The sequence below is a fragment of the Lepidothrix coronata genome, unplaced genomic scaffold (genome assembly GCF_001604755.1).
Source record: "Lepidothrix coronata isolate B3197 unplaced genomic scaffold, Lepidothrix_coronata-1.0 Scaffold23, whole genome shotgun sequence".
In the NCBI taxonomy this organism is placed as follows: domain Eukaryota; kingdom Metazoa; phylum Chordata; class Aves; order Passeriformes; family Pipridae; genus Lepidothrix; species Lepidothrix coronata.
In genome coordinates, this window is record NW_016690203.1 from 7,166,008 (window position 1) to 7,193,427 (window position 27,420).

The 27,420-nt window shown below is 54.5% G+C and overlaps 1 protein-coding gene across 5 annotated transcripts in view; it reads left to right on the forward strand.

The window, feature by feature from the left end:
* Nucleotides 1-27,420, forward strand: part of MEF2D (myocyte enhancer factor 2D) — a 74,970-nt gene that overhangs the window by 30,439 nt on the left and 17,111 nt on the right. For 3 of the 5 annotated variants that reach the window (XM_017808463.1, XM_017808465.1, XM_017808466.1), the window contains exons 3-5: nucleotides 11,968-12,264; nucleotides 18,395-18,598; nucleotides 25,129-25,266. In XM_017808463.1, coding sequence (XP_017663952.1) covers nucleotides 12,211-12,264; nucleotides 18,395-18,598; nucleotides 25,129-25,266 — 396 coding nt within the window. In that variant the 5' untranslated portion in view covers nucleotides 11,968-12,210. Of the gene's footprint in view, nucleotides 1-11,967; nucleotides 12,265-18,394; nucleotides 18,599-25,128; nucleotides 25,267-25,400; nucleotides 25,536-27,420 lie in introns of all 5 variants that reach the window. The other 2 variants (XM_017808462.1, XM_017808464.1) reach the window with 2 other exon arrangements.

Below are 27,420 nucleotides of genomic sequence, written 5' to 3' on the forward strand. Positions count from 1 at the left end.
AACAGCTGAGAGCCAGCTGTCCTGAAGGATTTCGGCTGCCTGATGAGCCGGAGCCGGATCCTCACCCCTCCGGCTTGCTGGCATTCAGCTCAGGATACATGTGGGTGCAAGCTGTGTCTGAGCTGGGGAGCGGGGCTGGATCCTGTCCTGGCTGACAGCAGAGCCTTTGGGCACAGTGGGCATCCCCTGGTCCCAGCAGCCAAGGGTCGTGCTGGGGACAAGGGGCCCTGATCTGGTTTGTGCTCTCCTCCCCACCCTGGCTTTGGCTGCAGCAGCTCTGGGCACCCCAGGTTGCTCCAGTGCCTGGGCTCTGGATGAGGAGCTCTGGTGGTGGCTGATGTTATTTGTGTGCCAGGAGACACCGTGTTTTCAGAGCAGTGCAGGGGAAGAGGAAGTTAGACCCGTTTTTGCCATGGAGCGTCTTGTCCTGGTTCCTTCCGTTTGCTTAGAGTGAGCTCAGTTTGGGTTTGGTGGCAGCTGGACCGCAGTCCCTGGGCATCGGTGGCTCCTCCTCTCACACTTGGGCTGTAGATCTTGGAGCCAAGCGACAGCTTCTCATGCCCAGGGCCTTGAACCCAGATAACCTAGCACTGGGTTTGGGCCTTTGTTTCCTTTATTCACTGAAATAGCACTGTCTGGGGGTGAGCTCCCAGGTGCTGGATGGCAGTGCACTCTGAGTGTGATACTGTGGCTGCAGATTGAAGTGGGGTTTTGGGAATGTGTAAAGGTGGATCGGCATGTCCACCTCTGAGAAAAGCAGATAGCCAGGATGACAATTTTTGTGGGTTTGTTTCCAGGCTGGAAGTGCCAGGGACAGGTCGGAGCTGTGATAGTTGAATCTGAGCATTGGGATGCAGGCAGAAGCCTGGTCTTGCCCATTCCTGGTGGTGTTGGCCCAATCTTTCCCATCTATCACTCCAAGGGACTCTGGTGAGCTCTGCTGCAGCATCACCCTCCCAGTAATCAGCATTGCCATATCACTGACAAATTAAACTCTTTTGCATCTTATCCTTCTCGTGGTCAAGTGGAGCTGGTGACCACTGTCTCCTTCCCCGGTGATGGGAAGCTTCTGGCTTCTTCACCAGCTCCTCCACACTCCAGATGAGTCATGGATCCTGCAGCCCCCGAGGAACCTGGTGCTTCCTACCCAGGAGCTCAAGATGTAAACCCTGATGGAGAGCAGTATCTGCTTCTCTGCTGCCTCCATATCTTTGGACCCGACGGAAGCGACAGTTGCCTTGGGCATGGATGCAGTCAGCAGTCACTAGATGCAAATAAAATCAGCAACCTCGTGACTTTGGTCATTGCAGCTGTTACTCACCAGTGCTTGAGGGTGAAAAACCAACAAAGAAGTGGTTTTGGGAGGCCGGTTTGAAAGATCTTGGTGGCCCTTGGGAAAGGGCTGAGTCTTTGGGAGCAGCGCTGCCGAGGTCACGCACTGGGAGGGAGGATCGTGTTAGAGGGCTGAGCTCTGAGGTGGCAACTGTGGGTCTCTGTCCTCTCAACAGCCCTGGCTCCCAGACTGGGCTTTGGGTGCTGGAGGATCTGCAAAGCTGCTCTGGGGTGTCCCTTCCTGGCTGGGGACAGGGCACGGGGTCCCTGAAAGTGGGGCTGGGCTGGGGATGGAGATGAAGACAGGCTGAGAGAGCTGGGGCTGTTCAACCTGGAGAAGGGAAGGCTCTGAGGAGACCTTAAAGCCCCTTCCAGTGCCTAAATGGGCTCCAAGAGAGCTGGAGAGGGACTTTGAACAAGGACCTGGACAAGGGCCTGGAGTGACAGGAAAAGGGGAAATGGCTTCCTACTGCCAGAAGGCAGGGTTAGATGGGATATTGGGATGAAATTCTTGGCTGTGAGGGTGGTGAGGCCCTGGTCCAGGTTGCCCATAGAAGCTGTGGCTGCCCCTGGATCCCTGGAAGTGTCCAAGGCCAGGTTGGATGGGGCTTGGAGCACCCTGGTGTAGTGGAAGATGCTCCTGCCCGTGGCAGGGAATTTGGAACTAGATGAGTTTTAAGGTCCCTTCGCACCCAAACAATTCTAGGATTCCATGATTTGTACCACACTGCTCTTGAGCAAAGGGACAGTGACAGCACTATGCTCCAGGGTGGCTGCAGAGGACACATCCCCAATCCCCGTGCCATTGACATGGGAGGGAAGAGCGGTGTTTCCTCTGGGACAGTTTCACTTTCTGCTGTGTCCCACGGGGCTGCCCGTGGATTTCCATTGCTCTCGTGGATGGCACGGAGCAACAGTCAGGTCTCATGGAATTTCCCCTGGGTAAAACCCACCATGGGAGAGAGTTGTCCCCTCTGCTGCTGGGGGAAATCCTGTCCCCTTCATGGAGAGCCCCTAAATTCCCTGCAGGGAGGGTTTTGCCCTGATGCTGCTGAGCTGCCCCTGGGAGCCTCACTGGGTCGCAGTGGTGGGATCCTGCCCCCAGGATAGTGTGAGCTGAAAGCAGTGGTTGTCCCCCTTTGGCCTGTTGTGTTTTGGGACTCGCAAGCCATCGATGTCCTTGGTGACCATAGTGGTGACGGTGACCACCGTGAAGGTGCTGGCAGCAGGATCCTTGCTGGGCTGCACCGGGGCATGGTGCACCCTTGGGATAGGGGTGGTGTTGGGAGTGTGGGAAGCCTTGGCTGCACCCACTCCCCAGGTTTGCATCTTGCCATGCTGTTCATTGACAGAGAAAACCCCTCAAAGTGAGACATTGCTGCCATTGGGCACTGAGGCTCTTCCTGGGTTCAAACCCCCCACCCCAGAGGGGGAGGCAGCTCTGTGAGCAGCAGAACCGGGTGAACCCAAAAACTGTAGCGACATCCACTCTCTCCATCCCTTCCCTTTCCTCCATGTGGCCTCAACACCAGCAAAGTCTCCTCTATGGGGCTGGTTTGGGGTGGAGAGCTGCTCCTGCTCCCCACCGGTGCGGGGATGGCTGTGACGGCCTCCAGATTTATGAGCGCAGGATCCGACCCCGAATTCAGCTCCCTCTCCTTCTCACTCTTTTTTTTTAATGAGTCAACCTCTCATCTGTCATATTAAACCTCCTCATTACCAGGTATCTAAATTTTGCTCTGACAATAGTGACAGGGGAAGCTGCGATCTCATTGCCGCGGCGCGGGGCTCCGGGGAGCTGGCAGGTGGTTATTTCATGCCCTGCAGGGAGCCGTGGGGGTGGGCGACGGAGCCGGATAATGGGCTCTCGCTTCCCATCATTTAGAAAACCCTACTTAGTGTAGAGGGGAAAATTACCCCCAGTCTCCAGCTCTGGAGCTGGTTATGGATAACCGTGGGGGAAGGGGAATGGTTTTTGGAGGGTCCGGCTGCTCCTCCCTGGGGGTGTAGGGTGGTTTGGGATGAAGGGGTGGGATGGGCATGGAGGATGGATGGGGGCCAAGGGTGGGTGGGGATGAGGGTGGATGGGGATAGAGAGTGGATGGGGGTGGAAGGGGATAAAGGTGGTCGGGGACGAGGATGGATGCGGATGGAGGGTAGATGGGCATGGAGATGACAGGGCTGCCCTGTGCAAGCAGTTGGTCCCAGCCAGAGAAGGGAATGCTGTACCCGTATGGGGGTGCCCCAGCCTGCTGTGCACACCCAGGGAAGCCACTGAACCACCTTGGAGACCAGAGCCAGGCTCGGGGTAATGAGTGACCCCCGCTGCGAGGATGCCACTGCCAAGGTCACTGCTCAAGGTCATAGGACTTTTCTGGCAGCTACATCAGCCTTTGGTTGCTGTTCCCAGGGTGCTTTGAAGGTCACTTTAGCAAGGGGCTGTCTGAGCCCTCCATTTTAACACTGAGCCTTGCAGCAGCTTGTCCCTGCTAGTCCCTCCCTGCAGCATCTCCCTTCAGGAGAGAGGACCAGCTGCCACCCTGGGAAGCCATGTGGCATGAGGGGCTGCAAGTCCCTGCTTGTCCTGGTCCTGTGGGCTCTTCCTCCTGGAGGCCACGTCCTCACCTTGGCATGCAGTGACAATGGTTCCCTGGTTGACTTTTGGCCAAGGGCCACAGGTTTGCCAGTGACCTTGCCCAGGGCTCCTGCCCAGCCTCCCTTTCCCATGTCTCCTCCAGCCTCTGCTGGCTCTGGCCACGCTGGCGGTGCAGAGAAGGTCACCAGCTGTCCCTGCTGCCACCCAGCCTCTGCAGAACACATCCCCTGCCTGGGACGTGCTCCTGGTGTGGTGGATGTGATGGCCTCCCTGTGGCGTGGGATAAAACCGTGGGATTTGGGGTGCAGGGGACCAGGGTGCCTGGTTTGGGTGCTGCCTCCAGTCCTCGCTGGTGCTGACACCAATAAGTGGGTGTTGTCTGGGTCCACACTGGCATACGAGCTGCAGGGGAAGAGAAGATCAACCCTGGTTTAATAATTTCCCCTAAATCCTTTCTTTCACCCGCCCTTGCACAGCAAATGCTGGTTCTCCAGCATCGTGTCAGGGCTGTGCTGTTCCCCAGCCTCTGCCGGGCTTGGCACCGCGCGAGGTTTTGTTACAGCTCAGCGGAGCTGGTTGCGCGGTTGGCATCTGCTTTTCTCCAGAGAGTGCCTGAATCTGGGTCAGGAATATATGTGTCTTTTTCAAATTCCTTGGGGGCCTGACTGGATCCAGCCTCGCTCCTGCTCCCCTCAGCTCCCAAGGTTTGTACCTGCAGCTGGCGGGACCGATCCTGTGCAGGCAGGAGGAGCCGAGTTTGGTGCCCATCTCGGGGAAATCAGGGCCCTGCCACAGGCATGAGGTGTGCAGGAGGAGCTCTGCTCTGACACCTGCCAGGCAAGTGGGATTTAGCCCCAGGGAGGGTCAAGCAGCTGCATTTCCTAGCGGGAGGTTTGCTCTGGAGCCGGGTTTCTGGAGCCGGGTTTCGGACGCCTTCCTCTCCCCTCCCCCTGCCTGCATCTGGAGGCTCGACACAGGAACCCAGATAGCATCATCCTGAAACCAGAATAGAAGCCTTGGAGGAGACTTGAGCATGTTTGTGCGGTTTTGATCTCGGTTTGTAGATAAAGAGGTGCTAAACAATGCTAAGCTGCCGAGTTGGAGTCCCTCACGGTGTGTGCAGCGGGGCTGGTGAACTCGATGGCAGCTGCCTGCTGCCCTGCTGGGGACATCCCCAGGCAGGTACCGCATTCCTCCATGGTGCCACATCCCTCCAGGGTGCCACATCCCTCTGCTGGGGCTGCTTCTGCCGGCGCTGCCCCCCATCCCGCAGCAAAGCCAGCTGGGGTCCATCACCGGGGCGATGGCTGGCACCACACGGGTGCCTTTGCTGGAGAGGAGGACCAATGTTAACATGGGTACAGGCACTGCATTTTAGGGAAGAACGCTTTTCCCCCTCTGCAGAGGAGAAGGAAGTCGGTCCTGCAGATCCAGAAACCACCAAGAAGGAAACTAAAAGTCCTTGGTGTCAGCATGGAGGATATGTTAAAAAAACAACAATTAACTCACAAAAGGCAGCGAGAAAGGAAACAGGAAGGCAAGAACTGCAGTTAAACAGGCGGGTTCAAGAGGTGACTTGAGCTAAATCCTCGTCCTTAAGGGAAAGGATCCAGCCCTGGTCGTGGGTGGGGAAGTGGCTCCGTCAGTCTGTGCGAGTGCAGGACTCGGTAGCCTCGAGCCGAGGCTTGGAGACCTCGGCTGCGGCTGCTGCTTTATTTGCAATTGCTTTTATGTCTCTTTGCAGTGGGTGGGGAGTCAGAGCTGTGCCGGGGGCTGCCGGGGCAGGGCAGCCACACTGCACCTCAACTCAGCCGCTCCTCCTGATAAGAGCTGCAGGTTTGTGGCGGGGGGCAATGCAGCAGGGCAGGGGGGCTGCTCTTTCTGAAGTATCATTGCCACCTTGAGAGCATCACCACTCCCTCCCTCTGCTTGGCCCTTTCTCCCACACCCCAGCACAGGGTGGTGAAGGGCTCGACAGTGGCTCGGCGTGGTGGGTGTAAACCACTTCCCATGGCAGGCCGAGCTCGTGGGCTGGTTTGCAGCACAGAAATCCAGCACTGTCATGGGCTCACCCCCACAGCGTGGGCAGCAGATGAGGGGAGGATTCTGCCCCTCTGCTCTGCTCTGGTGAGACTCCACTGCAGTGCTGCCTCCAGCCCTCCAGCACAGGGAGAATGTGGAGCTGCTGGAGTGAGTCCGGAGGAGGCCTTGGAGATCCTCTAAGGGCTGGAGCCCCTCTGCTATGGAGAGCTGGGATTGTTCAGCCTGGAGAAGAGTCCTATGACACCTTAGAGCCCCTTCCAGTGCCTAAAGGGGCTCCAAGAAAGCTGGAGAGGGACTTTGGACAAGGGTCTAGAGTGACAGGACAAGGGGGAACGGCTTCCCACTGCCAGAAGGGCAGGGTTAGATGGGATCTTGGGAAGAAATTCTTGGCTGTGAGGGTGGTGAGACCCTGGTCCAGGTTGCCCAGAGAAGCTGTGGCTGCCCCTGTATCAAGTGTTCAAGGCCAGGTTGGATGGGGCTTGGAGCACCCTGATGTAGTGGAAGGTGTCCCTGCCCATGGCAGGGGAGTGGGACGAGATGAGCTTTAAGGTCCTGTCCAACCCAAACTGTTCTACAGTTCTGTAACACCCTGCACCTCGTATCCCATGTGCCCACTGCTTGTGTGCTGAAGCTCTCTTGCAATGACCCTCCCATGGAGATGCTGCAAGACAGGGACATGTTATTGCAGTAACTTCTGTATGTGAATAAACCCTGAGGCCCCCCCCAAATGTGTTGGTCCCGCTGGGCTGGGGTCAGTGAATTCAGTCCTGTTGGGTGCCCTGTGCCTTGGAGGGGGGTACCCGGTGGGGAAGACCCCATCTCGCTGCATTCAGACCCGTAACTCTCAGCCAGCCCTTTGACTTGATGGAGCCACGTAAGGACAAACCCATCTTTGGGAGAATCCTGGGTAAAAGGTGGATTAATCCTACAGTGAAAGCATTGGGTGCCTAGGCAGAGCAGGTGCTGAGTTGGGCTGTGCTCTGCCTGTCACCTGCATTTCTCCCTCCAAATTGGGGCTTTCTGTGCCATGATCAGACATCCTCCCATTCACCTCGTCCATCAGATGAGCTGCGTCTTCACAGGACAGTGTTTTATTTCTTTCCCTTTTCCATCCTTTCTTTACCCAAGCTCCGACTGTCCTTTGAAGCTGCTTTTGCAGGTTTCCTCACAGCCAAGGACGTCCCCATGGCGCCAGCCCTGGTTTGGGGATGGAGATGGGGGAAACGTCCCTTGAACCAGTGCCATGTTGAACCCATCCCAGTTTTGCTGTCACCCGTGTCGCTGGCTCTGCTGTGTGTTTCTGCACAGGCATGAGTGGACTGGGGAGCGTGGTGCCACACGCCGGGAAAAACAAAGAGCTCCAAAGGCAAATACATTTTTGGAAAGGATGCGTTTATTTCCCTTTATTTATCTTCCTAAAGCTTTTGGATTCATCTTTTTGATCTTCCCCCTGCAGCTGCACGGCCAAGGTTTGGTTTATCTCAGCTGACATTGTGCTGAGAGCACACGGCTTTGCAAGCCGGGCATTAAGGAAGGGCAGCTGAATTCCTTTGCCCTGGAGAGGAGCAGTGTGTTGTGCTAACTTTAGTAAGGAGCAACTAAAAAGAGATGCAATAAAAGTATATTAAAAATAGCAAATGGCCATAGAAAGTGGATGTGAGACTTTGAGTGTCCCTGCTCAGAAACGTGGGGCTGTTCAGGAGGAATGGAAAAGTGACAAATTACAGAGCGGTGCAGAGCACCCCACTGCTTGTGCAAAGCCAAGGTGAAGCCACTTAGAAACAGGTAGAATAGATCAGAAAAATGTAGGTAAAAAAATACAGAAATAGAGACTTAGAAGAGTTATCAGCTCCCCTGTGTCCCCCAGCTCTTGGAGCTGGGGATCCAGCCCCCCAAATTCCTTGTTTTGTAAAAACATCTCCCAGCTGACATTCCTCTTTGCTTTTTCTTTCTTCCCCCATTTGCAAAATGCTAACTCTGCTCCCTCGCCCGTCTCTCCAATTTGGAGCAATTTACTGGGAGCCGGGGATGAATTACTCAGCACAGAGTTAACCAGCACCTGCTCGGAGTTAATTGGCATGTGTGCTAATTGCTGTGATAGTCACACTTGTGCGAGTGCGGGGGGTGGGTGGTGGTGTAGGGCGGGGGTTGTGTGCGGGCGCTGGTGGCTGCCTCTCTCCCGGCGCTTCTCGCTGCCTCCCCGGGGCGATGCTGAATTCCCTGATCCTTGCCGAGATTCCCTGGGGCGGAAGAGGGACAGGGTGGCTTTTTGCCGATGCAGTGCCAGTGGTTTGCTTTCCAGCAGGTTTGTAGGTCCCTTTCGATGCCCTTGGACCTTCCTCGTCAGGCTGTAGCGTTTTCCTTGGAAAACCAGGCTCAGGAGAAGGAAGCTGCTATCTGAGAAAGAACGTGTTTTAATGACTGGGGTTATTGTGTTGAATAAAATCACCTGAGACCCCAAAGGTTGAAAGTTATTTAGGAGCTCAACTCCTTTTAACAGTCCTGTGCTCCGGGTGCTTCTCTCTATACACGTTCAGGTGCTTAAATTCCACCTGATCATGGAGGGGAGGAGAGTCACGGGTGATCCCGATGCCTCGGGCTGGGCAATCAGGGACACAGAGCAGTTTGGTGGTGAAGGAGAGGGAGCTCCAGGGGCAAAGGGGGTGCTCCTGGGTTGAGGCTGAGCCGGCAGTGGCAGTGCTGGCATGGGGAGCAGGAGGAACAAAGGCAGCTCTCCAGGTTTCTTGCACTTCCAGGTGCTGATCAGAAACTCGAGCCTGTGGCTGGACTTTCTGAAACAGCCACCCGGGCAGGAAACGTGAAAATACCTGGGTTTAAAAATATGGTGGGGAAAAACCCCCAACCTAAAAACAAATAAACCCACCCCCAAACCCCAACTCCAACACCAGAAGCATAAAGAGAAAAGGGAGGAGTTTGAAATCCCCTCTGTAGGGTGCATTTGGAGGGCAGCAAACATGCCTTGCTCTTCTCCATCCCTCCTCTTTGTCCCATCTGATGGTTGCCCTTGCAATGGGGTGTTTTCCTTCCCGTGCAGGGGAGAAGGATCAAGAGCATCACATGGCAGCTCCTTTTCTCCCCATGATGATGAGCAAGAAACTGTTAAGATGCCTTTTTCTTGTGGAGAACTTTACCCAGCGGCATGAGCAAACCCTGAGGCTGGGACAGCGGTCCCCATCCAGCCGAGGTGCTGAGGATGCAGGATTTGGGATTCAGAGCAGCAGGAGGAATCTGGTTTGGTGGTTGAAAAAGGGGATTTGAATTGAAACACTTGGGGTTTATTTGTGGCCCAGGGAGGGGAATGTGGTTTGAATCCTGCTGCTCCCATGCAAGAAGTGTCGGCTCGTGCAGAGGTCAGGGCAGGCATGAGCAGCATTGGGATCTTCTCATCCCTACAAATATCCCATCTCTTTTTGAGCACTCTGGAGCTTTTGGCTGCAATAGCATCCTGTGAACAAGTCCCACAACGAAATTGTGTTAAAATATGTTTCCTTTCACTCAGTTTAAATTTACTGCCCGTTGTTCTCCAGTGTTTATTGTTGCTTCTGGAGAGTTCCTCTCTGGTTTGGACAGTAAATCCGCCGTCTTTCAGAAGGTTTCTCTGTCCAAGAGCTGCAGCACTCGGAAAGAATTAGCATCTTGCCCTGGGTCCGGATGTGGAGCTGTTGCTACTTCGTGCTGCTGCTGGCAGTTTTGAAGATGCTGAAGGTGAATATTTTTCAGCCAGTTTAAAGAAATGGCATCTCTGAAGGGAAAAGTGGCAAAGCAAACCCGGCAGAAGTTTTCTCCTCTGCCAAAGCTCTCTGTGCATGCAAAATGCTCACCTTGGCCTCAAGCCTTGAGCTGTGGACTCTGTCCCGTGAGGCCTCACAGTGAGGGAAACACTGAGCAGACACTCCAGGTGGATGTAACAAAAGTCCTCATTTTCCTTTTGGCTCTTCTCGTATCACCAACCTTTGAGGGATAATCTTGTGGCAGCCCAGCACCTGCATTCCCTGCTTGCTGGTGCCAGCCAGGGCAGTGGTGCTCTGGAACTGGCAATGCTCTGGGACCAGTGATGCTGTGGACTGGTGATGCTGGGGCACTGGTGATGCTCTGGGACTGGGAATGCTCTGGAACCAGTGATGCTCTGGAACTGGTGATGCCCTGGGACTGGTGATGCTCTGGGTCCAGCAGTGCTCTGGAACTGGTGATGCTCTGGGGTCGGAACTGGTGATGCTCTGGGGTCAACGATGCTCTGGGACTGGCAATACTCTGGGATCTATCTTTTTGAGGCTGCTCACAGAGGGACAGGGAACTGAAGGACATCCCTGGCACTGATTCAGCGTCCCCCGTGGTGACAATGCTCCTCACAGCCGGACGGTCCCTCCCATTTGCTGCTGGGAGGGAAACACTCACCAATTTTGAGAAATAATGGTCCAAGCAGCAAATGCCATCCCTATATGGTCTGTCCTTGCAAAGAGTCTTCCTGGTGGGATTTACAAGGGAAAAAAAAAGCGGGTTTTACTGCCCTTTGTCTCTCCAGTCTCCTTCCTGTGCTTCCTCTTGCGCATCCTCCCTGAAAGGCAAATGGTGGATTTTGGGGGTGGGGGAAAAAAAGTCTCCCCATTCTCCTCTGGGCTGCTTAAACCTGCACTAAACCATAAAAGATGGTGCACGATGAATAATTTTACCGAAAAAAAAGATTAAGTGACTCACATGACTCAATGAACCCCAAAAACAAGTGTGGAATTGAGACCATCAGGGCTTGTTTGTTGTTGAAACATGGTCTGATGAGAGGGCAGAGGATGGGGCCAAGGTCCCTGGGGGCCTTCAGTGGGGCCTGAGGGGGCTCTAGGGTGGGAGAGGAGCAGGAGGAGCTCGGTCAGGGTTGGCTGCGGCTGCTGCAGTGCATTTGGGATGAAGGGATGGAAGAAAAAGCTTTTTTTTTCATGCTTTTTGTAACAAGACCAAGAGCTGGGGACTGCCAAGTCAAGGCAGATAGGAAGCTATTTTGGGACTGGCTTTTCCCTCTGCCCGGGTCTTGGCACAGGGCACCTCGCCTTAAATGCAACGTTATCACTGCTGTTATCCAGCCGCTCGCAGAGAGAGCTGGGAGAAAAACATACCTGTGGAAAATGAACTGGCTGAAGTTCCCTCTTTGTCCCCCTCGCTGCACTGCAGCACATGCTGAGAAATGGGGGTGGGAGGCTGTGTCAGGAGGTGCCCTGGTACATCTGGATAGAGCCTCTGGCATCAGGGGATGCAGGTGCCCAGGGGGGCTGAGTCCCTGCCCTGTGATCTGCTGTGGGATCCCAGAGTGAGGCTGGAACCATGTGGATGCTGTGGGATCTGTGGACTCACCCCTTTGGGAGAGCTTAGGGCACAAGATACCCCCGAGTCAATCCACACACCCCCCAGATCAATGGAAACATCCAGTGTCTGGCTGTGGCTGAGCTCAGTGGAAGGCCAGGCTGTCTCAGCTACCTTCAGAGTCTTCCTTTCTCATAAGAATTAGGTTTCTGTGCCTGGTTATAAGGTTTTTTTAAGTAATCAAATAAAGATATTTTAAAATTCCAAATTGAAGATTAGTGCAGAAATTGGAGACGGATTTAAATTGCCCGAGCTAATCACCAGCCACTCGACTACTTATGACTTTATTAAGAGAAAAAAAAAGTCTGGAGTGTCACAGAGGAATAATGATTCATGGGCGCCTTGCTGCCGTCTCCTCCTCCTCCCTGAGCATCGCCATGCCCGGCCCACACGTGTCCTGCAGTGCGGGTGCTCTTGGGCTCCATCCTTGGGGTTCTTCAAGACCAGGTTGGATAAATCCCTTTGCAGCCTTTCTGGCCCCAGAGCTGAATGGGAGGAAGGACCAGAGACCCCCATGGCCTGGGGAGTGGGATCCGCACCGGCGGAGGGAGGATGCCGGGAGGGCGCTGGGTCCTGGATGCGGTTTGGGAACAGACTGGCTCACTCCTGTCTCTCTCCTTGTGCAGGTTTCTGAGCAGCTGCTGACGGCTCAGCCCCGCTGGATCCGACCGCACACGAGGGTACCATGAACTGAGCACGGAGACACCCAAAACTCTCTTTTTTTTTTTTGTTTTGGCTTTTTTTGGGTTTGTTTTCCACCCGTGAAAAAAGCCCCTCGACGCTCTTTAATGAAAGCGTTTTGAAGCGGGTTAGTTCTCCCCTCCCCTGAGCCGAAGTCGTCCCGGGTGCGGTGAGGATTTCCAGAGAAGATGGGGAGAAAAAAGATCCAGATCCAGCGGATCACGGACGAGCGCAATCGGCAGGTCGGTGCTGCCCCTCCTCGCCCCTCCTCCTCCTGTCCCGTCGGGGATTTTAGGGGTTCTGTTTCAAAACGACCCACTTCCATCTCATTTTGGGCCACTGGTGCTGTTTTATTCCCAACCCATAAAATAAGCAGAGGGGTGAGACTCGGTGCCGGGGCTGGATCCAGGCAGATCCCAGAACCAGGCAAACAACCCCGTTGCACCACGGCCCCCACCCAGGCGTTGCTCCTCGCCTTGGAGCTCCTCGCGCCGTTTCCATCTAAGTGCTTTTCCAGAAGAAAGTATCTTCTCCACTTAGTTAGTTCCCTTTTTGGTGTTTTTTTTTTTTTTTTTGTCCTGCAGAAAATATATTTCAGTTGACATTTTCCATGTGGTTTTTCCAATAAAAAACAGCCACAACAAGTATCCATTTTGCTGAACGCAAACAACCCAAATTGTTCCTTTTTTTTTTTTTTTCTTCTCAATTGAAAACTTACATGGCTCCAGGGTTTTTTTCCTTGGGCTGTGTTGAAGCCAAGCCCGAGACACACATGCATGTGCATGTGTGTAGGAATGCATTTGTGTATCTCAGAGGGAAAAAAACCCATCAGGTTTTTCCCAAATTGCCGTGTTCCTTGAGCCGGAGCAGCGGAGCAGCAGCTCTTTGCTGGCCCAGGTTTGCTCTGGGATGACTCCATCGGTGTACTCCCCATAACCACAAGACTTTCAGGCAGGTCCCTTTGCTTCCTGTGCTCCTGGAGTTTGGCTAAGCAGATCCAAGCCACTGCCCTTAGTCCAGCAACCTCCACACCCCAGAGTGGCCTGCCACACTTCTTTCCTGATGCTTTTATTACATAAAAACAGAAAAAAAAAAGCAAAAAAAAGTGTGGATGTATTCCTAATGCTTAAAGAGTGGCAAAGAACAGAATTGGATAACCAGTTTATCGCTCTGCAGCAGAACAATAGGAAATGGCAGGTTTTCCTCATTACAGCTTCATTTGAGGGGAGGGGGCTGGGATGAACATCAAATGGGTTTTGCTGATGTCCCAGTTGCTCCTGGCGCTGTTTGTGTCCATAATGAAGAGGAAACAGGGCCTTAGGGGTTATTAAAGGAGCCAGGCTGTATTTTATGGGGCAGCACTGAGGGGGGGAGCGAGGGATCCACAGCGACTGGAGCCCTGTTGGAAGTTCAGACAAATGGAAAATATTTGGTAATGCTGGAGGGGGGTGGCACAGCCTGGCCCTGCTGGATAAGACTTCGGGAAAGGAAGGAGGCACTTCTCTGCCAGAGACAACAGTCAAGGTGGTGGGGCTGTTTTTGGGGGTCTTGCTGCACCAGGTGGGATTTGGCAGCAGGAGTTGCTCTGCCCAGCTGGGTGCTGTGGCTTTAGCGTGTCTCTCATGTCACGTGTTCTCCCCAAAGCTCAGCTCCCTGGGCTGGGGGACATTGGTTTTCCCCTGGCAGCAGCTGCAGCCCTGGCTGGGCTGGTTCTTCCAAAACCCAGTATGGGAGCATTGCTCCCCACCCCAGCACGGCACGTCTCGCTTTGCTTCCCAAAAACCCAGCCCTGTTGAAGTTGAGTGTCAGCAAAGCTGCAGCTGTTTAATTGGTCATCAGTGCAGCTTTGCAATCAGTTACTTTCGCTGCTCCCTTTCTTTGGGAAACAAGGACACACCAGGAAGATGGGACATTTTGTGAAGGGCTGCTCCAGGCAGTGGGTTGCTGATCTGCTCTATCCACCACAGTGGGAGCTGTAAAGGGGGTGAGAACCCTCTTGTTCCACACTGTACATGAACAGTGCCAGGATTTGCTCCCCAGAGTCAGAAGTGTCCCCTCTTGCTTCATCTCATGGAATCATGGGATGGTTTGGGTTGGAAGAGACCTTAAAGACCGTTTTGTCCCACACCCCTGCCATGGCCAGGGACACCTTCCACTAGCCCAGGTTGCTCCAAGCCAAATCCAACCTGGCCTTGAACACTTCCAGGGATGGGGCAGCCACAACTTCTCTGGGCAACCTGTGCAAGAGCCTCCCCACCCTCACAGGGAAGGACTTCTTCCTTAACATCCCACCTAAATCTGCCATTCATCATTTTAGAACCATCCCCCCTTGTCCCATCAATATCTGCCCATTTGAAAAGTCCCTCTCCATCTTTTTTATAAGCTGAAAGGCCGCAGTGAGGTCTCCCTGGAGCTGCCTCTTCCTTCTCGCTCCCGTGTCCTCCCTCTCCGGCTGTTATTGCGGATCAGCGGTGAGAGGCGTCCGTGCGTGCTGTGGGCTGTTGGCTAAGCTGGCTTAAACCCGTTGTCTGGGAGCATCCTCAGCCCACCCCTGCCTCCACGGCAGCCCCCGCGCTCTGGCTCGGCGCGGGGGCACGCTCGGCTCTCCGGTGCCGTGCCCCAGGAGCGGAGCAGCCTGGCACTGATGAATTATGGATGGGGCTTTGTGCCGCGGTGCTGCTGCTGGAAATGTAGGGCTGGCAGCTCCGTGCACCATCCTCGGTGTGCCCGGATGGCTCCCATGGCACCTGCGCCTGTCGGGAGAGGGAGAGATGAGGAATGGGAGTAGCGCAGGGATGTGCTGGAGAATGGTTGTGCGAGGAGCTGGAGGCAGAGCCGCTCTCGACACCTGCGGTTCCGCTTGTGCTGCCAAGGATTTCATCCCTAACCGTGGTTTGAGGGCTGCTGAGGCATCGTGAACCTCAGGGAGAGTTAAGGCTGAACAGGGGCTCTCCAGAGCCTTCACTGTGAGGTGAAGTTCTTCGCTTGCATCTCACACTGAGCCTGCGGCATCAGTGAGTCTGACCCTGCTCGTGTCCCACGTTCTGCCTTTCATGGGGGCACAGACCACAAACCCACATGGAGGCTCCAACAGCACGTGGAGTTGCTGGAGTGGGTCTGGAGGAAGCCACGGAAATGCTCTGAAGACTGGAGCACCTCTGCTCTGGAGACAAGCTGGAGCAGCTGGGATTGTTCAGCCTGGAGAAGAGAAGGCTTTGTGGAGACCTTGGAGTGCCTTCCAGTGCCTACAGTGGCTTCAGTAGAGCTGGAGAGGGATTTTGGACAAGGACCTGGAGAGACAGGACAAGGAGGGGATGGTTTTAAACTGAAAAGGGGGAGAATTTAGGTTGAATATTAGGAGGAAATTCTTCTGTGTGAGGGTGTTGAGGCCCTGGCACAGGTTGCCCAGAGAAGCTGTGGCTGCCCCATCCCTGGAAGTGTTCAAGGCCAGATTGGATGGGGCTTGAAGCAACCTGGTCTCACTGAAGGTGTCCCTGCCCGTGGCGGGAGAATGGGACAAGATGAGCTTTTAGATCCCTTCCAACCCAAAGCACTGTGCGATTCTGTGAATTACAGCAGCAGCCAAAACCAGGGGACGAGAGCAAGTAAGAGTCACTAATGTCATTAGAGGAATTACTGGAGAGGATTTGCCACGACAGATCAGGCCATCAGTCCTTCAGGGCCAGGCTGCTGACTCTGGCAACCGCCAATATGGTTTGCATCAGGGGAAAGGCAAAAATCCCCTGCTAGTGTGGGGCAGTAATTCCTTCCTGACCCCTTTGGTGATCGGCTTATGCCCTGAAGCATGAGATTTGATTACCTTCTTAGACTTACAAGGTTAATTCTTCTAGATCGGGTTCGTGCACAGCGTCAGGGGAAGGTTTGGGTTTTCTGTCCCGGGTCACGGGTGGATGCCCGAGGCAGCATTAGGTGATGCCTTTGTGTTATGTGGTGGCTAAATGGTAAATCTTTGCTTTTCTCTGGAAGAAGCAAGGGTGCCAAGACAGAGGGATGCTCCTCTGCCCTGTTCCTGTCTGCAGAGGGAATATCTCCTCATCTGTAGAGGGATAATTTGGTGCTTTGGGTTCTGCTCAGCTCTGCCCAGGTTGCTGGTTGGTTTGGGGAAGGTGACCCCACACTCAAGGGCAAAACCCAAACCAAACTTGTTCCTGGTCTTCATTGGCAAGAGCTGCCCCCTTGCTCACACGCCTCGGCCTCACCCTGTTGCCTCCGATCTTGGTGGATGAGAGGTCTCATGGTGCTTGGCAGTTGTGTTTTGGTGAGGTATCCCCAGCACTGGCAGCAGCAGAAGCAACCACCCTCGGCTGTTCCCTCTGTCTTGGCAGAGACATGGTGTGTTTTCCTCTCAGGGGCTCCTCGGGCTGCTTAGAGGGTGAGTCAGAGCTGTGGGGCTGTCCCGGCGGGACAGCGAGGCGGGTCGTGCCAGGCTGTGGTGCTGCCAGAGCTGCGGCAGAGCACCTGGTCTCTGGTAGGGACGTGGGACCAGAAACGCTGCTGCCACAGTGCTGGGGAGCCCTGGCTTGGTTTTAGTGCCTGTCCTGCCATGGAGGAGCAGAATATCAGCTGACCATGTGGCCACTGGCTGCTGCGTGGCACTGCCAGCTCTTGGTCTTGGGAGCAGCCGGGTCCAGCACCTGGCAGCAGCGATTTTGGGTGGCCAAGAGGCCCAGGATGCCACCGAGGAGGGGAAATTGCTGATGACACCAGAGCTGGCCCTCAAGTAATTTAATTTGCGTCAGAGCGTGCCAGGGCTGGGGCAGCGCTGGCAACGTGAGCACCAGTGCTCACAGCCCGGCTGCAGCGAGAGCGGGCGCACGTGGAGGGCGCAGCGGTGTGGGGTGCCAGCCCTGCACTTTCCAGGGGATGAGGTGATTAGAGCCGAATCTCGTTACTGCTTAATCATCTCTGGGAGATGGTGGGGAGGGGCAGCAGCTCCCCGTGCCGAGTGTGCCCAGACCTGCCCCTGCTCTGCCCTCCCACCACACACGGGGACACGGCTCTGTGTCGAGGGGTGCAGGACCCTGGGGGTGTGTGCTGTGGCAGCATCGTGGTGGCACTGCTCCTCAGCACTGGTGTGGGCTGGGAAGCTCCATGTTGAGCTCTTTGGACTGTGGCTGTGACGCCACTGACTCGGGTTGAGCAAAGGCAGCAGCCTCCTTCACTCTCCTCCCTCAGCTCTGCACATTAAAGCTGTTCAGCTGCAAAATCAATGCTGTGGTGGAGGCCCAAAGTGGGGTCGAGCCCTCCTGTGCAGCGAGGGAGCAGCTCTCGGCACCCAAGGGCATCTCAGCTCGACTCCAGCCCTTCACCCGGCGGCTGCTTCACCCCCAGAGCGATGCTTAGAGCAAAGCTGTGACCTCCTGCCTTTTATTGTCTTTTTCTGCTTTTTATTTGCTGAGAGGGCATTGGCCAAGCATCACGCCTTCCCCAGCAGTGTGCCACGTGTTCTGGAGGGGTGAGGGACCCTCAACAGCTGTCTGCACTGCAGCAGGGACTGGGAGCCCCAAACCAGCTCCCTCCCCTCCAGCTGGGTCCTGTTAGGAGCGTGGCAGCAAGAGCTGAGTGTGGGCTGGGAATCGCAGCCCAGTGTCTGCCCGGCAGCTGGAGCGGGTGTTGGAGCCAGCACCCAGTTTGGCCCTGGGCCCCAGCCAGCTCACCAGGACCAGTCCTGCAGAAGCTACCTCATTACCCAACAGCTCTGGTGACAGCTCAAGGCAGGGCAGGTTGGGGAACAGGGGACCCCAGTAGGCAGGCAATGCAGAAAACCCCCCAACAAGGTTATGGGGACAGCAAGAGGGAGCACGGGGGGGTCGGGGTGCCCTTGGGGAAGCACAGCCTCCCAGGAGAAGTGGGGGCTGGTGAGCAGGACAGTGAGTCAAGGGTGGGGTGGGCACCCCAAGGCAGCTTCAGGGTGCTGAGCCCCCAGCTCTGCAGCCCCTAAGGTTGGGTGCTCACAGTGCTGCTGCGGCAAGCGAGGACGAGATCTCCATCGCTTGAACATTCGACTTAAAAACCGCCGAGAACCCGCAGCCCCCAGACAGATGGCAGCTCTGCTGGGGATTTTGCTGAAATTTATTTTCTCTTGATTTGGCAATATGTGATTTCCAACGCTGATAATCATCTTTGTGCTTGTGAAGTGTCTGCTTTTGGAGGATCCTAAAATAGGCATTGATATGAACCGGTTGGAAGAGGGGAAAAAAGAGAGGAGAGCTTGGGGTTGGGTCCATTTGAGGAAACTGCCCTCCCTTTCCTTTTGCTCTTTGTCCAGTGGTCATTCCATTTGTCTCTGGGAGGTGTCAGGTTTGTGGCAGCATGGACAGAGTTTCTGACCACGGCTGTCCTTGCTTTCAGGTGACCTTCACCAAGCGCAAGTTTGGCTTGATGAAGAAAGCCTATGAGCTGAGTGTCCTGTGCGACTGCGAGATCGCCCTCATCATCTTCAACCACTCCAACAAGCTGTTCCAGTATGCCAGCACCGACATGGACAAGGTGCTGCTCAAGTACACCGAGTACAACGAGCCCCATGAGAGCCGGACCAACGCAGACATCATCGAGGTGAGGCCACCCGTCCGCTCCCCGGCTCTGCTGTTGTGGTGGAGCCAGGGCTGGGTCTGGCACCCGCCGAACGCAGGAGGTTGGTGCAGGGTGGGGATGGAGCGAGCAGACCTTCCACACTCAGTGCCAGATGGATTTTGCATCATTTTGGTTCAGCCTACAAAAATACTCCATTTGGGTGGTAGAGTTGAAGCTGTCTCGAGTTATGTGTTGACCTGCTGCCTTGAAACTGAGGTGCAGGTTTGCTTTGTGGGACTTTGCTGTGGTCCAGACAAACCACGTGTTTGGAGGCATCTCATGGGGTTGCTGCACTGGGGTGCCTGGTGCAGCTGGTGGCATTGCCACAGTGTTCTGACAGGCACAGTGAGGTTGTGGGAGGGCACGAGGAGTTCAGATGAGAGGGACCTTGGGCGCCTCTAGTCCAGCCCCTGCTCAAAGCACGGCCAAGCTCACGGGTTGGTGGGGTTGCTCAAGGCTTGTCCATCTGTGTTTTGTGAGTCTCCAGGGATGACCCAACCAAGTCCAGTCTGACCCACCCTGGCACTGCCACTGACACGTCCAGACGGTGCTCATGCCAAGGCTGCTCTCTCCAGTCTGCTGGCATTGCAGGAGATGCTCAGCTGCCATGTGCTGTCAGTGCCCCTGTGCTGGCCCTCTCCACTGCTTTGTCCTCATCCCTGGTGCTGGCAGAGCCTCACTGGGCCCAAGCACACGGTGTTTGGCTCACACAAAGGTGCCAGCGGTGCCTCAGCCATTGGTCACATCCACGGAGATAGAGCTGTGGGGTCATCAGGTGCCATTAAATCTGGGCAAACGAAGGGCTTGGCTGGGTAATTAGCAGCATTATGGCATCAATTAATGCCTGCAGAGCCGCTGGTGACAGAGAGGAGCCCTGTGCTGCTGGAGGAATTGGGCTGAACCACTTCTGCCTTTGAATCCCTTTGGTGCGTCCTGGCCAGCATGCTCAGGCTTTGATTTCATGAAGGAGAAGGGAAAAAACCCAACCAGCCCCCTAAATCTTGCTTTCTTTTTGTTTTTTATTCTCTGTGAAATGTGTCTTTTTGAGAGGTTTGGACTTGAGGTTTTCACCTCGTTGTCCATCTAGTTGAGCCATGGCCAAGCATGTGGCAGCATCTGCCTTCCCTCGCTGGGGTTTGGAGACTCTTCTGCCACCGCACAGTTGCGTGGGGGCCTTAGAAATGGTTCAGAAATGTCCTTTTTGGCCCATTTGAGCCAGGTGATGCCCCTTCTCTCTGAAGATGCTCGGGTTTTGCAGGCATGTTTCCCTGCCATGCTCGCCAGCGCAGCCTCTCCGGGATGCTCAGACTGCGGCGCTTGCAGCGCCGAACAGATTTGTCTTGGCCTAAAAATACCGTAAACATTTTGGGCAGCGTTCTCTGTTCCCGTATGGTCCAAGATGCAAACACTCCCAAGCCGACAAGTTACACACAGTCCTTGGCACCCAAAGAAACACTGTGTTTGCACCACATGAAAAGCTGGATCTGCATCCAAAGCCAAGGAGAGGAACATCGGGAGCGGAAGGATATTGGTGGATGGCAAGAAAAAGAGCTCAAACACGCTGGGCTCGGCACATCTTGCTGGCAGAGCTGTCACGGAGCGAAACCCACTGGGGTGAAGGCAGGTCTGGAGGCTGCTCAAGCTTCCTTCCTCATCTTCATCTTGTCTTGGAACAGCGTTAGGGCTGCTCTAAGATTTTTACCGGTTTCTCTCCCACATCCATGCCCCCAGGAGACCATTCCTGCTCCTGGTGCTGATTTCCATTTCCCCTCGCCCAGGTCAGGTCCCACCAGCCCAGCTGTGTCCCCACTGCACACAAACCCAATTTATCTCATGTTTCTTGGTGTCTCCCAGTTGAACATGACTCCCAGAAAGTATCTTCACATTTCAGAAGTTTCCCGTGTTAAGCATTTAGAGACCCTGAAGGTTGAGGCTGGGAATTTGTCACCAAATATGATTTTAAGTGGATTTCAAGGACCCACCTTCCCTGTGATGCCCACAGCCCCTTCCTGCTGAGGGATGCAGCTCTGAGGGACTCTGGCATCATCTCAGGAAGGATGAGGAGCAGCTGGGACCTGGGGGAATCAAGGCAGAAGCCTCCTGATTTTGTTTTCCTGGTGGAGGGGGAGTGGGTGGTGGCTCCGGAGGTTGGGCACTGTTACCACAGCTCAGGGCAGGACAAGTTGCTCTGTCCAAATTATGTTTTAAAACAACAGTAAACGTGAGGATCTCCTGGTTTTTGGCCGTGGGGAGAGGCATCTGTGTGGGGAGCACTGGAGGCACCCCAGCCCATGCTGCACAGGAATGCCCTGGAGCAGTTTATCCCCCTGGATATTTAGCGGGAGGCAGAGCTGCTCTGGGATGAGCGTACACAGCCCTAGTTCAAGAGGGGTTCCACACCCCCTGACTGCCTTTTGGGGACCATCCCCCACGGGGGCATCCCTGTGTCTCAGCCGTGCCAGGGCTCAGCAGTGGCTGTCGTGAGCGGGATTCAGCCACGCAACCCCTGCGGCTTCTCCGTGCCCGGCAAAGTCCTGGCTGTTGGAAGCTTTTAAGTCTGAGAAAATCTCTCTAATGCAGAGAGGGGGGTTTCCTTAATCAGGCGGGGGACAGCTGAGCCCCCAGACAGGCACGCTGGGTGCCACGTGCGCGCCCGGCCTGGGATCACGCCGGCTTTGCTCCTCGCTGTCGCTTCTCGTTTCCTCTCAGCCCGGCTGACGTGCCAGTTTCTGATAAGGGACTTGGGCAGAGCAGAGCTCACTGGGCACTGGGATGCTCCACAGCCAGTTAAAGCCACACAGCCGTTTCTGTCCTTTCCTTGGCTGAATGTTCTGCAGGGGGGCTGATTTTCCCCTAATTCTCCTTCCTGGAGTTGTCATTCCCCAGGATGTGTAAAATCAGGCATTTTGCAGGATGCTGGGGAGGCGGCGAAGTGCAGAGGCAGCTGCCAGTGTCGGATCTTCATCCTCATCCTCATTCTCATCCTTATCCTCGTCCAGACTTCCCCAAAGCCCAGGGTGGTTGAGTCTCCCTCCTCTAAGGGAAGTCAACCACATCCTGGTCAAGCATCGTTTCCTCTCACATGTTCTGCATTTCCTGCTGCTCTCTCACGCTCTTCAGGTTGGAAGTGTGCTCCTGTGTGAGTCGGGATCATGGGAGTGGGAATATTTCCTGGAAAAGAAGGACCTGCAGTGGATCCTGATAGAATGGGGGTCCTGGGGGTGGCAGCGAGAGGGGCAGACGATGAACGAGGTCAGTTTTTGCTGTGGGAAGTTCTCACCCTGGTTTTCTCCTCTGAAAATTTTCTGCTCGGAAAGAATTGCTTTTAAGTCTCTTTTATATGAAAAATAGTCGTGTTCCACTGGCTGCAGCCCAGTGACAGAAAGGTTTCCTGAAAACCTCTTTGTATCTTCTGTTTTTACCCTGGCAAAGAGAATGACGAGGAATGAGAAGGAAAGCTCTTTTCTAAAGGACCTTGCAGAGATCCCGAAAACAGGAATCTTTGAGTTTGATTCCCGCTCCAGTAGGATTGTTTTCCTTTTACATCATCTTAAAAAGCTAAAAATGTGGGACACACATTTTTTTTGTCAAAAAAAATGAAAGAACCAGCAGCCAATGCCCGTATGGCTGAAAATGGCATTTTGTTGTCCCAAACCTCTCGTTGAGCAGCAGATTGCTGCGAGCTGGGCTGCCTTGGCTCGTGTCCTGCTGCGACTCGGGCCCTGGTCACTCACCGCCGCCGGTGCTTCCCGTCCCACCGCGCTGCAGATCAGCCCCGTCCTCGGCTGTGCCAGCTCTGGAGCTCGTCCCCTTCCCCTTCCCCGCAGCTCCAGCATCCCCTCGCTGTGGCCAGGGTTACAGGCAGGGTTACAACAGGCTTGGGGCGGGGATGACAGCGCTGCAGCAGCCCCTCACAGCTCGGGGTGCTCCAAACCCGCCCAGGCAGGGAGCTGTGGGTCTCACAGACAATGAAGTTATGACTGATTTTAAGAAGTTGGTGGCTGGGAAGAGCGAGGAGACCAAGGTAAGGCTGTGTTGGGCACTAAATATGTTAGACCCACAGAGGAAGACCTTGGGAAAGGCAAAGGGCAATGCTGTGAGCTGTTTCAGGGTCTAGGTGAGCAGAGCCACATCCACCCCATTCCACTGCTTTCCTTGACAGCCTTGTTGAGGAAGCAATTCCTGGGATGATTTCATGAGGACTTAGAAATGGCAGAATACTGCGGCTGGTGGCAGCAGCCCCTCACTCATCCCTGCTCTTGGTTTGGGTGGCGAATGGGGGGCAGAGGCAGGGGCACTGGGAACTGTCTAAAACATCCAGGCCTCTGTGTCATTGCTGCAGGTTTTAGGAAGGAGAAGGATGTTTTTGCTTGGCTGAAACCTCTTAAAAATTCTGTTGTGAGGTTCCCTCCTTCGAAGGTCCCAGGGGATGGCCATGGCTTGTCCATTCCCACAGCTTCTGAACCTGCCAGCAGCTGTTGCTGGAGGAGAGGAGCTTCCAGGGATGCAAGGGATTGCTTTCCCAATTCCCAGCCAGGGATGGGAGGGCAGAGGTGTGAGGTCCAGTTCCTGTCCCTGCAAAAGGAATCGTGGCGAGATGGGCACAGCCCCTGAGACACCGGAGAGTCTCCCCAGCACCCGAAGGAAACCCAGCCTCAACCCTTCTGCTGATCATGGAACAACTTTTTCCATTTTTCCTCTGAAAGAGAAAAAGGAAAAAACTCTTTTTTTTTTTTTTAGAGAAAAGCTCAACTTTCCGTCTTTCAGCTGCATTGGTGAAACAAAAGGTTTTGGAAAAAAAAAATCCACAAAAAGCGGTTTCAAAAAAAAAAAGAAGGCTAAGCTGTTCCTTCCCCACCAGCAGTGCCTCTTCCTCTTTTGGGCCATTCTGAGAACAAACAAGGACACATAAAAAAATAGAAAAATAGTAGGGAAAAATCCTCGGGAACCTGCAGAACGAGCCCTGGGAATGTCCCATTCATGGCAGTGACTCCAATGCCCACTGCCTTTCTCTATAGAGGGACAGCAGAGGAACTTGCGGTACCAGGAATTATTAGGAATATTATTGTTGTGTATAAGAATTATTCAGAATCATTATTATTAGGTAATTAGTTAATAGTTATTAGGTAGCAGGAATTACTGGTAATGCCAAGCAGAGTGTCAGATGCCACTGTGGCCAGGAGCGAGCCTGGTCCTTCACTGCTGGAGCTGGACCTGGACGAGGACATTTCCCTTCTGTGACTGAATCCAGCAACGAGAGTGAAAATGGCGCCACAGAAGGAGTAATTTTAATGGAAAATATTGTGAAAAGCTTCAGCTGGATGGAGAACAGGCTGGGGGTGGGTGTGGTGCCCATTGCTTGGCCGTGGCCACCTGGCACAAGCATCCACTAAGCCAGGCCTGCAGGAGAAGCCTACCTGCGGCATTCCCAGCCTTTCTGGAGACATCCCGGTTTTTATTCTCTCCAGCAAAACTTCCCCTACAAGCCCTGTGTTTCCCAGAGCTCACAGGTAGTGGAAGAGCCACTCCTGAACACACTTTGGCCTCAGAATGGAGATGTTTATTGCTGTTTAGGAAGACAGAGAATTGTCAAGACTTTTTTCCCCCCCCACTGCTGGTTTTGGCATGAAAAGGGACCGAGACTTCCAGGAAATTCTGTAGCTTTGACTTCTAAAAAAAACTGAGTTGGCAAGTGCTGGTTCCATCATAACGCCTGATTGCTTTTGTTATGTTGAAAATAGAGTGATTGAATGTGGATCTCAACTGGCTGCTGAGCACGAGCGAGGGACTTTGGGGTGTCACTGTCCCCTGTGCATGGCCCAGACGGGCGGTCACTGGGCTCCTCCTAACGAGGAGATGTCACCTTGTTACCTTGGTGCAGCAATGCTGGGGACCTTTCCTGCTCGTGAGTCCAGTCTTGGCGTGGGGTTTGCTGCCCAGTGTTGTCACCGTCACCCCCCTGTGCCACCCCCAGCAGAGCTCTCAGCTGTCACTGTGCCACATGCCCTGTCCTGTGATGCTCTTCCTGTGGCACCTTTGTGTTTGGTAAATGCCACCCATCTGGTTTTGTCAAGGATGAGCTACTCTTTGCTTATAATTTTGAGTTTTATTTTTCTGTTTGTGAGCAGGTTTTCCCTGGTTTTTGCAGTAAAGCAGAGAGCATTAAGGTTTATTTCCCCTCCATGATGTGGTACTTGTAGGTGACAAATGTGCCTGAGCTGGTGTGGGGCCAAATTCAGCTCCAGCATAAACAGAGCCTTTGAAAGCAAGGAAGTTTCTCTCCATTCCTCCCTGTACTGTAATTCCTAAATTAGAGATGCCCTGTCATCAAAACCTAGGATCTCTATCCTGACTTTTTGACCCTGTTGAGGTCAAGAGCATCTTGGGGCCATGGTGTTGATTTGTGTGAGGGCAAGTCGTGATCCGTCCGGGCTGGTGGGTGTTCTGGGGGGGACCTGCCCGTGCTCCCCATCCCACTCCTGGATCTCAGACTGTCACGGTTGTGTTTTCAGACATTAAGAAAGAAAGGTTTTAACGGCTGTGACAGCCCAGAGCCCGACGGTGACGACTCCATAGACCAGAGCCCTTTGATGGAGGATAAATACCGCAAAGGCAGCGAGGATCTGGATATCCTGTTCAAGCGATACGGTGTAAGTACCTGCCCATGGCTGGAAAACCCTCATTATATGTTCTTTTCTGTTTTGTTTCTCTTCTGTTCGACTTCCTCCCAACCTCGTCCCCTGCTCCCTCCCCGACACCCCCCGTGTCCCCCCAAACGTAACAGGCGCTGAACAAGAAGCACAGGGAGTGCGAGAGCCCGGAAGGGGATGAAGTGTTTGCGCTGACCCCGCAGACGGAAGAGAAATATAAAAAGATTGATGAGGAGTTTGATAAAATGATGCAGAGTTACAGGCTCGCAGTGAGTAGCTGGTGGCCTGCAGCCCCCCGGTCCCCTCCCCGGTCCCTCCAGGTGACGGGGGGTGGATTTTGCATGGCTTTGCTTCGGAGCCGTGCCATGCCTTGGGAGCCGATGCCCGCAGCCCCCACAGCCCCGAATGCAGCCAGCTCTGACAGGTGAGATGCACGAGGGGCCTTGAGGGTCCCTCCTGTTTCCCACCCTTGAGAAAACGGTTCCCATTAGCTCCAGTGTCCTGAGCTTTCCTAGCTCTGTCTGGACAGTGTAGGAGGATATTGTCTCTCTTCCCTCCTCTGCTGCAAATACTGAATTAGGGCCTCCTTTTTCACCTTCTTTTCCCCACAAAAAGAATTTTTGTTTGGATTAAGATTCCAATGTTCATGCGAGCTGGTGGTGGGTGCCGACCCCTCACATCCCTGCAGGGCTCAGCCCGTTTTGGGCTGTTTCACATTAATTCCCCCCAAATCCACCGAGCCCTCGGGGCAGCTGGTGGCCGTGGCAGAAATCCAGGGAGGTTTTAGCCTGTGATCCCAGAGCTGTCACCAGCACCGGGGTGGCATCAGGACAGTGCTGAAAGGGATTTGTGTCAGGAGACAGGAGGAGGAGGGGGACGTGTTTCAAATTAGTTGTTAGTTCAAGGGAGCAGAGACTGTCGATGCAGGCAACGGCTTTTCAGGGGGATTAGCCCCGAGTTGCTGCAGCCATAATTAATGCTGTGGGAGCAGGAGGGAGGCTCCTTTTCCAGGGGTGGATGCAGCACAGCAAAAATGACACACACCCCCCCCAGCAAAATAATCTGTCCTTCTGTGCTTTGCAAAGCCCCCACAAGTTAAAATTCTGGCTTTTCTCAAGAGCTAGGTCTTGTGAAATACCCAGTTTTTATTTTGCTGACTCAGTGCTGTGTTACTCCAGGAACCTCGCAAGGACCCCAAAATCTGCATCTCCATCCCTTACATCTTGGGGTGGAGGGGGTGAGGAGACTACTCTGAGACCTGGGAGGGCTGAGGAGTGGAGAAGAGTGGGGTGCAGGAGGTGATGGTTGCTCGCAAATCTGCTGTGACAGTAAGCCCAGGCCCACGGGTGGGTTCAGGGCAGGATTAGCTCTGGTGAGGCTTGGTCTAACTCATCCTCCCTGGTTTCACTAGTGGGGGCCAGGTGTCCACCTTACCAGGGCTTGTGTGGTGTGGGTGTACAACCCCAGCTGGACGTGCACCTCCCTAGCACCTGGCACAAGCCCTGCCACTAGCACAGAACAGGCCCAAAAGCCACCTGAGCTTTCCCCTTGCTCAGCCTCAGTACCTATCTGCTACAGAGGGAGGGCTCCCAGCAGACCCTCGTCATCCAGACATGCCAATCCAGAGGGACAATCCCAAAAGTCCTTACGGCTGATGGCATTCAGGCACTGGGCGGCTCCTGGTCAGGGCGAAGCATCCGGCTCCCCCACTAAACCTCCCTGGCAGCGAGGGGCCGAGCGGTGCAGGTGGAGCGTGTGCGGTTGAAGATGACGCTTTTCCATTTTAACTGCTGGGTTGGTTTGGTGTGTGACCAGAACTAACCCGACAGGGTGGCCGGGGCAGCTTAATGACAGCTGTGTCTGCTAACGAGAGGCCTTGACGGGGCTTCTGCCTCTGGTGTTTGTCCTTGCTTCTAACGAGAGCGGAAACCCTGGAGTTTGGCTGACGTGTGCATCTTCTCCCCCAAACTTTGGACCAATATGCAAACCACTGTCCCAAGCTGTGCCCTCCCTGGGGCAAGGGGAATCTGGTGGCCTGGGTGTGTGTTGCTGCACGCTGGGGCAGCATCAGCCTGACGCTGGTCTGCAGGTGCAGTGGGATAGAGCTGAATTAAGGCAAACCTCGGCTCTCGGGCCGGTGTATCCACCTCCTGG